At 30.5% G+C, this 13362-nt stretch overlaps 3 protein-coding genes across 3 annotated transcripts; 2 read left to right on the top strand and 1 right to left on the bottom strand.

Moving 5' to 3' along the window:
- Positions 1-915: 915 nt before the first annotated feature.
- On the top strand, positions 916-6418 carry Phum_PHUM194390 (uncharacterized protein; the record flags this gene model as incomplete). The annotated part of the gene is made up of 10 exons (XM_002425324.1): positions 916-921; positions 1222-1327; positions 2075-2208; positions 4039-4267; positions 4660-4738; positions 5270-5409; positions 5554-5712; positions 5803-6022; positions 6106-6228; positions 6334-6418. The coding sequence occupies 10 exons, from the start codon at positions 916-918 to the stop codon at positions 6416-6418; spliced, it is 1281 nt and encodes a 426-aa protein (XP_002425369.1).
- Positions 6419-7497: 1079 nt separating this feature from the next.
- Phum_PHUM194380 (GPI mannosyltransferase, putative) lies at positions 7498-10022 on the top strand (the record flags this gene model as incomplete). Its single annotated transcript, XM_002425323.1, has 4 exons — positions 7498-7702; positions 7777-8177; positions 8286-8824; positions 8903-10022. The coding sequence occupies 4 exons, from the start codon at positions 7498-7500 to the stop codon at positions 10020-10022; spliced, it is 2265 nt and encodes a 754-aa protein (XP_002425368.1).
- Positions 10023-10212: 190 nt separating this feature from the next.
- Positions 10213-12367, bottom strand: Phum_PHUM194370 (serine-threonine protein kinase, plant-type, putative; the record flags this gene model as incomplete). The annotated part of the gene is made up of 8 exons (XM_002425322.1): positions 10213-10428; positions 10507-10719; positions 10798-11155; positions 11235-11380; positions 11598-11719; positions 11801-11872; positions 11956-12125; positions 12207-12367. 8 exons carry the CDS (start codon positions 12365-12367, stop codon positions 10213-10215), a joined length of 1458 nt encoding a protein of 485 aa, XP_002425367.1.
- Between the last annotated feature and the right edge of the window lie 995 nt (positions 12368-13362).

Here is a 13362-nt window from a genome sequence, read left to right as displayed (position 1 = left end):
AGTAAAATTGATGACAGAGTTTATGACGTCAAAATTTATTCGACGCATGTCGTTATTATTATCATTGATGGATATAAAAAAAAAAAAAAAAAAAAGGAAAATTTTATTACTTTTTTTTTTAGGGGGAAAAGTAAGGGGAGGGATTCTAACGGGGGTTTAAAAGCAACGGTTTTTTATCCCTCCTCCCCTTCCCATCCACCTTCCTATTTTGACCTTCCTCCCTCTCTCTGTTCCCCTTTCCCTCTCCTCCCTTTATTACTTTCGTTATCACTCTCGCGAATCGTATGTGGCAAAATTTTCACCTGATTAAAGTGACGTCATCATTTAAATGTTTAAATGGGTGCGTGCGTGCGTGCGTGCGTGTTTGTGATCGTTCAAGTGCGAAGGTGGAAATATTTCCTTCTAATGGTTTTTTTTTATATTTATAAAACGTAGTCCTTGATTTTTCTCATTAACAAAAACCGTAATAATAAAATGTCTTCTGCTTGAAATTATATCAAAAACAAAATGGAGGAGAAGCTTGATTTATTATTACGTTTTTTTTTTTTTTTTTTTTTTACAAAAGAAAATAAATTAAAGTTAAAGTAAAAAAAAAAAAAAACTCGTTTCTTGTAATTCGTTTCGCTCGATATTTTCTATATATAGGCACGGAACAAGTGTGGCCAACTTTAAAAAAAAAAAAATTTATTTTTTTTGTTGTTGTTTCGTTTCTTGGACAGACAAGACACAGAACACATCTTTTTTCCAACATAAACTTTTCAAAGAAAAATCATTATGATTATTCATTGTCGTGTCATTAGACGAATGAATTTCATCCTTACTTTTCTATCGTGCGCCTCAAATTTTTTATTAATTTTTTTTTTTTGGAAATCTAACGTAAAAAAAAAAAATACGCGAATGATAATAATAATAATGATGCGGGTATAATTTATTCGTGAAAGTTTCCCCCCTCCCACCTTCCCCCTTTTCGTTTCTTTTCCTTTTAAATTATTAATTAATTTTAATAAAATTGCAATTTAATATTTAAACGGTATATTATGATAATCACGTGACTCGTTTTCAAAGTCATTCGTTTTCTTTTTTTTTTTTTATCATTATTTAATTTTCACACGTTTAATAAAAATTTAATAATAATAATAATAATAATAATAATAATAATAATAATAATAATAATAATAATAATAATAATAATAATAATAAATAATTTTTTTGTGTTTTCAGATACGATGCCACGGTTTCGTAGAACAAGATTTTACACCGACTGTTACTGCCACGTGTAAAGGCGGTTACATGACCATTAAAGTATCAACGAATCAATCATTTTTCGGTGAGTGAATTTTTTTTCTTTTTTTTTTTTCCCCTGTGTAATTATCATCATCATCATCATCATCAAACGGATGATTTGATCCTTTATTATCATTATTATCAATAATCCCGTAATCCTCCTCTCTAATACTTCTTTTTGTTTTGTTTGTTTGTTTGTGTTTTGGGATTTTTTTTTTTTGTTTTTCTCTAAGCTCGAGAGGGATTACGTTTTTTCAACTCGTGTGTAAATTGATAAAAAAAAAAAAAAAAAAAATTGTTTGTGTTTGTTTTGGTCATCGCGCGAGAACGTGACGAGACAAACGCGATGAGACAAACGCATCGACCCAACAAACAAAATAAAAAAAAAATTTCATCCCAAATGATTATTATATCGGAGAATTCTCAACCGTTCGCGCCAAAAAAAAAAAATGTTTTAAAAATTACGTAATACGTTTGTCGTTTGTTCGTTTGTTTGTTTGTATAAAAAATTACGTTTGGGTTGTTAATGAGTATTACACGTTCGATTTGCGGTAATGATAGAAATTATGAAATATTTAACAAACGAATTAAATTTTATTTGTTAAAAGCGACGGAAGAAGAGACGTGGAAGAAGAAAAAATTTCAAATCGGTTGTTTCAATCGATTTAAAATCTTAAACGAAAACCTGAAATTTTTTTTTTTTTTTTTTTTTTTTTTTTTTAACGTGGAACGAGATTAATTTTTTAAAAGCCGTGTAAATAAAAAAAAAAAAAATTTTCTTATTTTCCAGGTACGATACACGCGAGAGATTATCGAACTCCAGGCTGCATGTCCAACGGTAATGGAACTCATTTAACTATTTTGGGAATAAATCTTCTCGCACCTCCAGGAACTCCAGATCACTGTGGAGTTTTAATTAACAACGTGAGTTTAATAATAATAATAATAATAATAATTAAACAGAGTGGGGGGAGGAGGGGTGGACAACAAAAGTTCGACAAAAAAAATGTCGCCGCGTGGGATTTATTTAATTAATAGTACAACTTTTTTTTTTTTTTTTTTTTTTAACGTGTCCTTATTTTTTTTTTTTTTTTTTTACTTTTTTAGTAATCGGTCGGCCATGTTTTTTTTTTTTCTCCAGGTATTTTTTTTTTGTTTGTCGTTCGGCCTTTAAAAATTATTTTCATATCGTATCCATTTTAATAACGTTCATACAATAGTTACTACTCCCACGACATTTCACGTTATATAATATTAATACGATTATAATAATAATAATAACAATAATAGTTAAACTTGAAAAATGAAAATAGAAACGCGTAACACGATCGGGTTATAATAATAATGATAATGATGATAATGATAATAATGAATTTCTCAATACCAAGTTCAAGGTTTTGAAATGAATATTTTTTTATAAAAAAAAAAAAAACGTTTAAATTTTTTTTTTTTTTTCTAAATGAAAATTCATTTCATTGTAAAAATTAAAAATCAACAACCGCCGGAAGTTCCGGTTTATTTTTTCCGGTTTTTCGGAAAAATTCAAGACCGTTCGTGGCGTTTTTATTTTAATGTCATTCGAGTGATGAGTAAATAAACTAAACGTTAGAGCGAGAGCGGGGGCGGGGGAAGATGCATTAGTAAGAAAAGCAAAAAAAAATTTCGGCGCCATTTTTAATTTTTTAAAAAAAAAAAAAAAAGCAGACGATGAGAAGTAAATAAATAAATGAAAAATGAAAAATTTAAAAAAATCGACGTGATTATTATTATTATTATTGATTACCTTGAATTTTGAATTTGAGCAATGGTATTATTATTATCATTTGGTATTAGAAGGGGAGAGAAGGGGGGAAAAGGGGAGGGGAAAAGAATTCAACCGACGTTTATTTACTTTATTTACTTTTTTTTCATTTTTTTACTCTATGAAATTTTTTCTTCCTCGTTTTTCGAGAATTTTTTTAAATTGAATATTAAAAAAGGCAACAGACCGGAAAAAATATTAATGGAACATCAAGGACGTTTATTATCATTATCATTATTATTATTATCATTATCATTATTATTATTATCATTATTATTATCATTATTATTATTACTACGTGTTAATGATATTTTGTAATTTCATTTTAGAAAATTTTAAAAAAAAAAAAAACGGTTCGACGGAGGTAAAAAAAAAAAAAGCAAAATTCGCGATGGAATTATAATAAAATACAAAATTTTTTTTTTTTTTTACTGGAATTTTGACCTCGCGATTTTGATTTGACCTCGCGAAGTTTGAGGTCGCGTAAAAAAAAAAAAAACATATGTGACGTGTTTTTTAAAGTACCTCACGTATTAAATACATTTTCAACTTGAATTTTTTCATAAAAAAAAAAAAAAAAGGATAAAGATACGTATTTTATTTTTTTTGTTTGGATAAGATACGTTTTCTCGTTACACGATTCTTTATAATTTTATTTAATCTAATTCCACGACAAAACCAAATCAAGGTTTTTAAAACGAGACGAAAATGGTAAACGACGACTACGACGACTACGACTACGGCAACCGGGGAAAAATGTGTTTTGTTTTTTTTTTTTTTTGTAAAAAGATTATCGCCGTCGTAATCGAAACATACGTTAAACAACTTTTCTTATTAACCGCGCACACACAAACACACACGCTCGCTCTCTCGCCCACCATCTTACTTCTTACATTATTATTTTCACCTTAACACATTTTTTTAAATTAAATTTAATTTATTTATTTTTTCAGAGAACAGACGAACAATCCGTACCTATAGCCGTTCGATTACATAGAACGTTAGAATTAGCAGAAGATAAATTTTACGTCATAACTTGTGGTAAAGCTGGATTTAAAAATACAAGAAACGAAACGTCCCTTGTTTCCCTAAAACTCGTTGATAAAAATCGAAAGGTCAAAGTTAACGAAGTTTTATATGGACACGAATATATATTAAGAGCGGATATTTCCAGGCCCGACGGTAATTTTTCCTTTTTTTATAATAATAATAATAACCGAATTAATAATAATAGAAGAAGAAAGTTGAAAAAAGGTCAAAACGATACGTAACGTCATCATCATCATCATTATTATCATTATTATTGATAGTAATTAAATGTTTGATTTCGTCCTTCGTCCTTCGTCATTTCCCACGTGATGTAAATACAAAGAGGAGACATGGACAGGTTTGTTGTCTTAAATCCAAGAAGAAGAAGAAACGAAAAAAAAAAAAAGACGTAGGATGAAAATGTGTGGAGAGGAGTGAGGGGGCAGGAGGGGAGGAGGAGGAAAGGGGAGGAGTGAGAAGTTCCACACCCAAAAATTCCAAAATTTTCCATGAATGAAATGAAATTTTTTTTTCTTTTTTTCCAGGTTCATACGGAATAAGAGTAAAATCGTGTTTCGCATTTAATAAAAGAAACAACAGCGTGCCATTGATCGACGAAAAAGGGTGAGATTTAATTAATTTTTAAAAACAAAACAAAACAAAAAAACATCGTCTGCTTCTTTACGAAAAGATAAAAAAAAAAAATTTAATTTATTTAAAGTTTTCGACACCGCCACCGCCACCGCCCTCACAACCACCCCCCCTCCCTCACCACCCTTTTCACTTTCACGTTAAACAAAAAAAAAGAGAAAAAAAAGATTAAATTACAATGCGAAATAAAGTAGAAAGAAAAAGAGAGAGAGAGAGAGAGAAGGGGGAAGAAAGGAGGAATTATCCTTACACACCTCTCTTCTTCTTCTTCTTCCTCTTCCTTTTTTTTTTATTCCTTTGAACTCTTTTAATGAACTAAAAGGTCAAAGTTGAAAAGTGAAGATAACAAAATAAAAAAAAAAAAAACCTTCCTTTTGTAAATTTTAATTATTATCATTATCATTATTATATTATTCGATACCGTTCTCAAAGAAGCAATCGATAACCTTTCGAATTATTATTATTATTATTATTTGATATATCTGTGGAAATTATGTGTTTCAGGTGTCCATACGATACGATGGTTATAACGCCTTTCAGATGGGATTACAACGCGAACGCCGCAGATGCAATTTTATATTCCATGTTTAGATTTCCAGAAAGTTCTCAGACTAATTTTCAATGCGACATTGCCGTTTGCAAAGGTGAGAGAGAGAGAGAGAGAGAAAGAGAGTGTCAAAAGGGAGGAAGAGAGAGTCAGAGGGAGAAAGAAAGAGAGAAAGAGAGAGTCAGAGGGAGAAAGAGAGAGAGAGAGAGATAAAATCGTTAATTTGTTTGGGTTTTTGTAGGTTCGTGTCCTGAACCCGTTTGCGACGACAATATAGAAACGTTAAACACACTGGAGGGAAGAAATTTTGGAAGTAAAGAAACAATTCCAGATCCAGACGAAGAAGGTACACTAATGGCGAGCACGAGCGTTTTCGTTTTGGAACCCGGTGCCAGTCCGTGTAAGTTTTATCATTTTCCCGTTTCCGGTCGAAACGAGAAAGGGGGGGAGAGGGGAAAAATTTCATTCGTCAAAATTTTCCGTTTTTCAGACGTGGAAGGAATATGCGAAAATTCCGGTTACCCACCATGGCTCCTGTACCTGTGCATAGCTTTCGGTTTGATGTTTTTAATAATGCTTTTGATAAACATATTCCTTTGTTCTGCAATGACGTGCGCATGCGCGAGAACGGAAGTTATTGAAAAAGAACCGAGCATAATTGAAGATTACGATCCTTATAGAAGTTGGCACGGATCTCAATACGGTTCGAGGTATGTCACATTTTAATTGTTTTCCTTTTTTTTATCGCCTACTCTAACGTCACACCCATACCTTAACCCCTCTCGCTTTTCAGGTATTCGTTGAATGGAAAACCAAACATGGGTTACACGTCGGGTGGTTCGACAATGAATTCAACGAGAAGCATATCGACGAATAGCGATCATTATGCCGTCGTGCACAACAGACCTGATAGCAGGTGAGTATACTCAATACGACAAACAAACAAACAAACGAACAAACGAACAAACAAACAAACTTTTTCTTTTATTCTCTCGGTAAACATTTCAAACATTGTTTTAAGGTATTCACCGAATCATCCTCAACACAACAGAGATCGACATCGTGGACCATCAAGCAATTACGGATCGAATTACGGTGGAAAATAAAATTTTTATCTATCGATAAATTGCCATAATAATCGAATAATATCGAAAATAAATATATCGTTAATCGAACGACCGGAAATGCGAAACAAAAAGACGAGAAAAAAAAATTATTAATAATAATAATAATTATTAGCGCCTGCATTTATTAATTATTCGTTAAGGAAAATTTATTAAGGGGACGCGAATGGGATGCTGAGACAGGAGAGGAAAGGGAAGAGAGGAGAGGAGAGGAGAGGAGGAGGATATTATGAATAATAATAATTATTAACAAATTAATTAATAATGACGGTTTTAGTTTTAAAAAGAAAATTTTTTTTCAAGGTGGTTTTATGTACTCTCCCCCCCTCCCCCCGCTCCGGCCCGGCCCCACTTCTTTTTAACATGCCCCGTGAATGTTTTCGCGTGTGTGTGTGCGTGAATGAAAAAAATAAAATTGCAATTTGTTAACATTAATCAAAGCGTTTAGGGAATGAATGAATGAATGAATGAATGATTGATTGATTGACTTATTTAGTTTTAAGCGTATAAGATAAATATGTGAACTTGTGTGTGTGCGTGTGCGTGCGTGGGTGTGTGTGAGCGCGTATGAAAAACAAATGTTAGACTGAAATTAAATTTGTATTTAATTTTTTTTTCTTATTGTGGTCTTACTAAAAATATTATTAACTATTTTATTATTATTATTATTATTATTATTATAATTATTATTTTTTATTAATAATGTTTATTTTATTGATTTTTTTAACCTTTTTCGTATTATTATTATCCAATCCCGTAAAAAGAAAAAGAAAAAAGTTAATTTGTGCTTAATAAGGAATCGTTCTCGTGCAAACAATGCAATATACAGCAGAAGACGTTTATTGTTTTGTTTACCGCGTAAAACCGTCAATGACGTCAAACAAGCGGCAAAAATCTACTGACCCGTATATGATTACTTAAATCAAAATGGCGGAACGTAGAAAATAAATAAAAATGTTTTTTTTTTTTTTTTTTTGAACTGCATTAATTGATATTGTACTTAACTTATTATTATTATTTTTTCCCGTCGTAAATAAAAATTAAAATGTTCGATTGTCACGATGGATTTTTATCCTACGACGATTCATTTAAAACGACTTCCGATTCAGTTTTATTATCGTTGCAAAAACACAATAAAATATGTCATCGATTTAGAATTGGGAAATTATTGGTATTGGGTCATGTTAAGAATAATATTAACATTATTACCGCAAACCGGTTACATTCATCCCGATGAATTTTTTCAAACCGTCGAAGTTTTTGCCGGTGAGTTAATTTGCCCCCCATATAAAAAACTCCCCTCTATTCATTAACAAATGACATTTTTATATTTTTTTCAGGTAACGTTTTTGACTTTGAAGTCTCACTCCCGTGGGAATTCAACGTAACGTTTCCTATAAGAAACGTTGCCCTTTCATACGTCACAATGCAAATCCCTTTCTCGTTATTAAAAAAATTATCCGGATTAATGGAATATTATTTAAATTCAAACCTAATAAATTCTTACACGTTATTAATCGTACCAAGACTGTCAATGTGCATCATTTCATTCGTATCAGACGTTTGCCTTTTTAAAATTTGCTATCAGTATTGTCAAAATTATAAAGAGAGACTCACCATATTTTCCAGTTCTTTTGTGTCCCTCGTTTTCATGACGAGAACATTTACAAATACAATTGAAGTCACTTGTTTTAATATTTTACTCTATTTAGTATCATCTTGTATATCGGAATCTGAAAAGGTAAGTTAACAAATTTTATTAACTAGAACAAATTTCACTCCATCTTATTTTTTTACAAAATCGACTTTCATATTGTTTTCTTTTTTTTTTTTTTTTTTTTTTTTTTAGATAAATTATCAAAATGATTTTTTAAAAGATAAATATGAACAAGCTGAAACAATATCTGATAAAGTCAAAGTGAGAAAATTGATGAAAATATTACCCAAACATTCGTTGAACAAATCCATATATATATCATTTATAACAGTTGCTGGAACATTTAATCGTCCAACATTTATATTATATGCATTGACTCCATTGTTTTATTGGTTTCAAAGAGGTTTAAATTCAAAATCGACATATTTGATCGATTTCCATATAAGAATTTTCATTTTCATTTTTTATTCCATTCCATTCATTTTGTCTTTCATTTATTTCGATTCCGTTTATTATGGTTACATAAGTTTGTCTGAAATTTTTCATTTCAACGTCGGCCCTGAAAATTTTGTCGTAACGCCATTGAATTTTATCAAATACAATATGGATTCGAATAATTTATCAAAACATGGAACTCATTCGAGATTTTTACATTTTTTAATTAACATACCATTATTATTTAACGTTTTAGGCATTTCCGGTTTGATCGTCGTTGTTAAACTTTTGTACAGGTAAATTTTCCTTTAAATTTCTTCTTTTTTTTTGTCATTCCAATATTTCTCTTTTTCTTTTTGTTTTTTGTTTTTCAGAAGCGGTTTGTCCAATTGGACTCTCATGCCAAAATCTCAAAGCATAACTGGAATGATGACGCTTTCTTTCCTACTTCCGGTTTTGGGACTTTCCATTTTTTCACATCAGGAACCAAGATTCATAATTCCGATACTTCTCCCGTTGGTTTTCCTCTATTCCCACTTGATAAAAGATTTTCAAGAGCATTGCGAATTGATCGTTCCTTTTAGAAAACTTTATCCGAAAAGGAAAAATTTCGGAGTTTTCCAATATCCGTTGAAATTCATTGAATATTTTGAAAAACTCACGGAAAACATCGACAACAGGTACAACATTAACGGAAGGTATTTGGTTAATTTGAGACAGAAAACCGTCGCGGAAACTACGAGAGATGCAAAACCACGTTCGGATTATTATTCCCACGACGACGATGGGGGACCCGTTTTTACGGACGTACCACCACCACCGGAAACGGATTCGAAAGAAGAAAAAGAAAAGAAAATGACGAAGAGAAAAAGAGAATTCGTTATGAATTTATGGTACGTGATAAATGTGGGGCTCGTCATTTTTTTCGGATTTTTTCACCAGGGTGGAATCTACGGATTGTCCAAGGATTTCGGTTGGAAAATTGCGGAAAAGCCAAAATACACGACGTATCATTTGATAACGAGTCACGTGTACACGATACCGCAACATTTGTTTTCCGTCAAACGTCATCCGAAATATAAAAATCCAAATTTTGCGACACACGAATTGGGATCTTCGGAAAATTTCGAAAACATAAACGTCAAATTGATAAACGTTTTGAAATACGGAGAAGAGAAAAGGAAAAAATTACGGAAAAATTACAGAGTTTTCTACGCTTTTCCGACGAGTCTTTACAACGAATTCAAAACGAGTCACGAATATTATAAAATGAATTACACGTATAAAATTGATAAAATATTTTTCCCACATTTGTCGACGGAAGCTTTGCCCAATTTAATTGTCAACACGTCGGATGACGGTGACGTCATAAGAATGACGACAAATATATGCGGAATATTCAATGTGTTCGATTGCGTTCCTTTACGGTATTTCATTGAATTTTTCCATCAGTTCGGATTGATATTAATAGAAATCAATATGGCGGAAAATTAATTTTCCATCTTTCTCTTTCTCTCTAATCGTGTATATAATTTTTAAAGACTGAAAAATAAAATAAGTTATTTATTTGTAATAATATGTACATCATCGTGACATTTATTTTTATTACATTTTATTCACTTTTTTGTATTATTACGTGACGTAATCACAGTTCGCCGCCATTGCGATAACGTTCAACCTTCAGTCAAGCCGTGGAAGAATCTTCGGATTCGAAAGAGTCGTTATAAATAAATTTTAAAGTTTCCAAAACGTTTTTAATCAAAGGTCTCGTTTTTTTTTCTTCCAAACATGATTGAGATAGTGTAAATATTTTCTGCGCGATTTCGGAATTCCAAAATCCAGCTTTTTTATCCAAAAGGAATTCGATGGAATCGTCGACAGCATCTTCGACGTAAGTCACCTGGAAAAAAAAAAAAAAATTTTTTTTAATATGAAATTACAAAATCGTGTTTCGACGACGAGGATTTGGTTAACGTACTAAATCACAGCCTTCTCGATTTTCATCGTAGGGTGGTAAACCCGTTAAAAGTTCTAAAAGAACGACGCCGTAACTGAAAACGTCCATTTTGACGGAAACGTCACCCCGGAAAGCTTCCGGTGCCATGTATGCAGAAGTACCGAAAACCGTGCTCGTCAACATTTTCGATTCTGTTAAATTCGGTTTGATTTTAACGAGTCCGAAATCTCCCAGCTGAAAAAAAATTATTTTCGATATAATTATTATTATTATTATTTTTCTACCCCCACGTCGCAATAAAATTGTTTTTACTTTTCCGGTTAAGCGATGATCCAGCAAAATATTTGCCGACTTGATATCTCGATGTATGAGAGGGAATTTTTTAGAATTGTGTAAAAAATTAATTCCTTCGCATACATCTAATGCAATTTCGATTCTTTTCATCCAACCGAGAGGTTTGTCCGTCAATATGGCGGAAGGACTTCCGCAATTTGAAACCATACCGTTGAGTACTTTATTAGCATCCAAACTATTACAAACACTCGGGGATCCTATTTTTATTTGTAATTTATCCAGGAGAGAACCGTTCGACATAAATTCGTAAATAAGACAATTATCATCCGTATCGCATGAAAATCCAATCAGGGGTACCAAATTCACGTGTCTGTACCTGAAAATTATTCGAACACTGCAGAAAATTTCCCAATTAAAAGTAATTCAGAGAAAGAAAAAAAATTGAATCGACTTACTCCGACAAAACTTTTATTTCATTTTCGAATTGATTTTTCAAATTGATATTTGTCATGTGTAATTTTTTCACAGCAACTTGTTTACCATTTTCCAGTTCTCCAAAATAAACAGTTCCAAAAGCTCCACTTCCTAATTTGTGACCCGTCTTAAAAAAAAAAAACCAAATTTCCATCACGAGATGATGCATAAAATTCGAGTTGTCAATTCGAAGCAGACAAAAAACATTTAAAAATTTAATAATCATTATTATTATTATTATTATTATTATTATTATTATTATTATTATTATTTGCAGATACAGAAAACCCATCTCCAATTACCTTTTACATAGGAAGGTAAAAACTCAGTTGAATTTTACTCACAAAATGTACAACTCCATCTCCATGAATACATTTTTTCAATGGAGTTTCGTTAAAATTATTCGTTACTTGTTCCAGAGTTGAATAAGGTATGTGTATTACATCACCTGACTGGAAATTCGAGTCTGGAAAATAATTTTTTTAAAAATTCATTTAAAAAATAATATTTAGAAAAATAAACATTTAAAAATTCAATTTCGATTTACCTAAGTCTTGAGTTAGAGAAGGTAATTTGACAGGAGCAGCAGGTCCTACGAGAGGCCTTTCCGGAGGTTCACCTTTAAAATATACAAAAACATGTCACACATGAACTAAAACACAAATCGAAATTGTTTGAAATAATATAAATTAAATAAATCACCTTTCAATAGTTCAACAGCTACAAATTCTGCCGCTCTGTAAAATTGTGCCTTGATTAAAATTTGTAATAGAGTATTTAAATTTGGTCTAACTTCACCACTTGTTCCCCATTCATCGAATAAAATTTCTGTACATGATTTATTTTGTTTTTCTCCAGCTGTTTGAATTAATCTAAAAGTGTTTAAAATAAGTAATGTAAAAAATACATTTACCTTTTTTAACAAAAGAAATAATAAGAAAAAAGAAAATCACTTTATGTGTTGAGGTGTATATTTAGCAACAGAGTTAAAATCGTTTGGATCTGATGGAATCATAGCCATTACTTTTTGCCAAGCATTTTCAGTATCTAGAATTTGTCCGAGTTTATAAATGGCTGCAGCTGGTAGCTTTCTTATTTCCGTATTTTCATTCATTTTTATTTAAACGTTCCAAAAATTTCATTTCACTTGAAAATAACTTTTACCGATTTAACAACTTGTTGTGTTGGCTCACAAATAGTACTTAAACGACATCATAAAACGAAAATAAACTTTTTTATCGTTTTAATAACTTTAATAACGACTATAAAATATTATTATTCAAAATTAATCCGTTGATTTAAAAATAAAAAGAAAAAAAAAAAAAAAAACTTGATTGAATTAATCACCTGTTAAGCAACAAGTGGCACCTTAGAGTAAAAGAATTTAAAAAAATTGTTTCGAAACCATAGAGATCAATAACGAACGTCGTTGCGCATCGTACAAATTTTAATTTATTATTACTCGAAAAATTAATAATTTAAATTTAAAAATAAATAAATAAGAAAAAACTAAAGAAAATATCACCCGTAATAATTATAGTAATACTAACGGATTAATGTTCCGCCATGAAATGATATCGGAAAGGCAACCTTTGAAAATGAAAAAATAAAGTAAAAATAACCGCCATTTGTTTTGTTTTCAGAAAAAGGCGGGAAAATCAAATCCGGTTTATTTTTTTATTTATCTTCGACTTATCGACTTTAAATCGATTGTTGAGTATCGATTAAAATAGGAAAATAATAAAAACGAAATCGTTTTTTTTCTTTAAATATATTTATAATTAATTAAATTATATTAATACAATTTTCTATACAAAAAAAAAAAATTAAATAAAAACAATACACCTATGATAATGATAAAATTAAAATAATAATAATAATAATTATTATTATTATTCGAATACAATTCGATCAATTACGTAATCACAATAATAATATTTATTAAAAATCATTATTATTATTATTATTATTATTATTCGCGTCATCAACACGTAATGAAAGTAAAAAATAAAAAACCATACAAACAAAATAATAATAATAATAATCAAATAATAATACATAAAAAAAAAAAAATACGCGATTGAGAAAAAACAAAAGTATAATTATTAT

This window comes from Pediculus humanus, genomic scaffold, assembly GCF_000006295.1.
Source record: "Pediculus humanus corporis 1103172107542 genomic scaffold, whole genome shotgun sequence".
Lineage (NCBI taxonomy): Eukaryota > Metazoa > Arthropoda > Insecta > Psocodea > Pediculidae > Pediculus > Pediculus humanus.
This window is presented reverse-complemented; position numbering and strand designations above follow the sequence as displayed.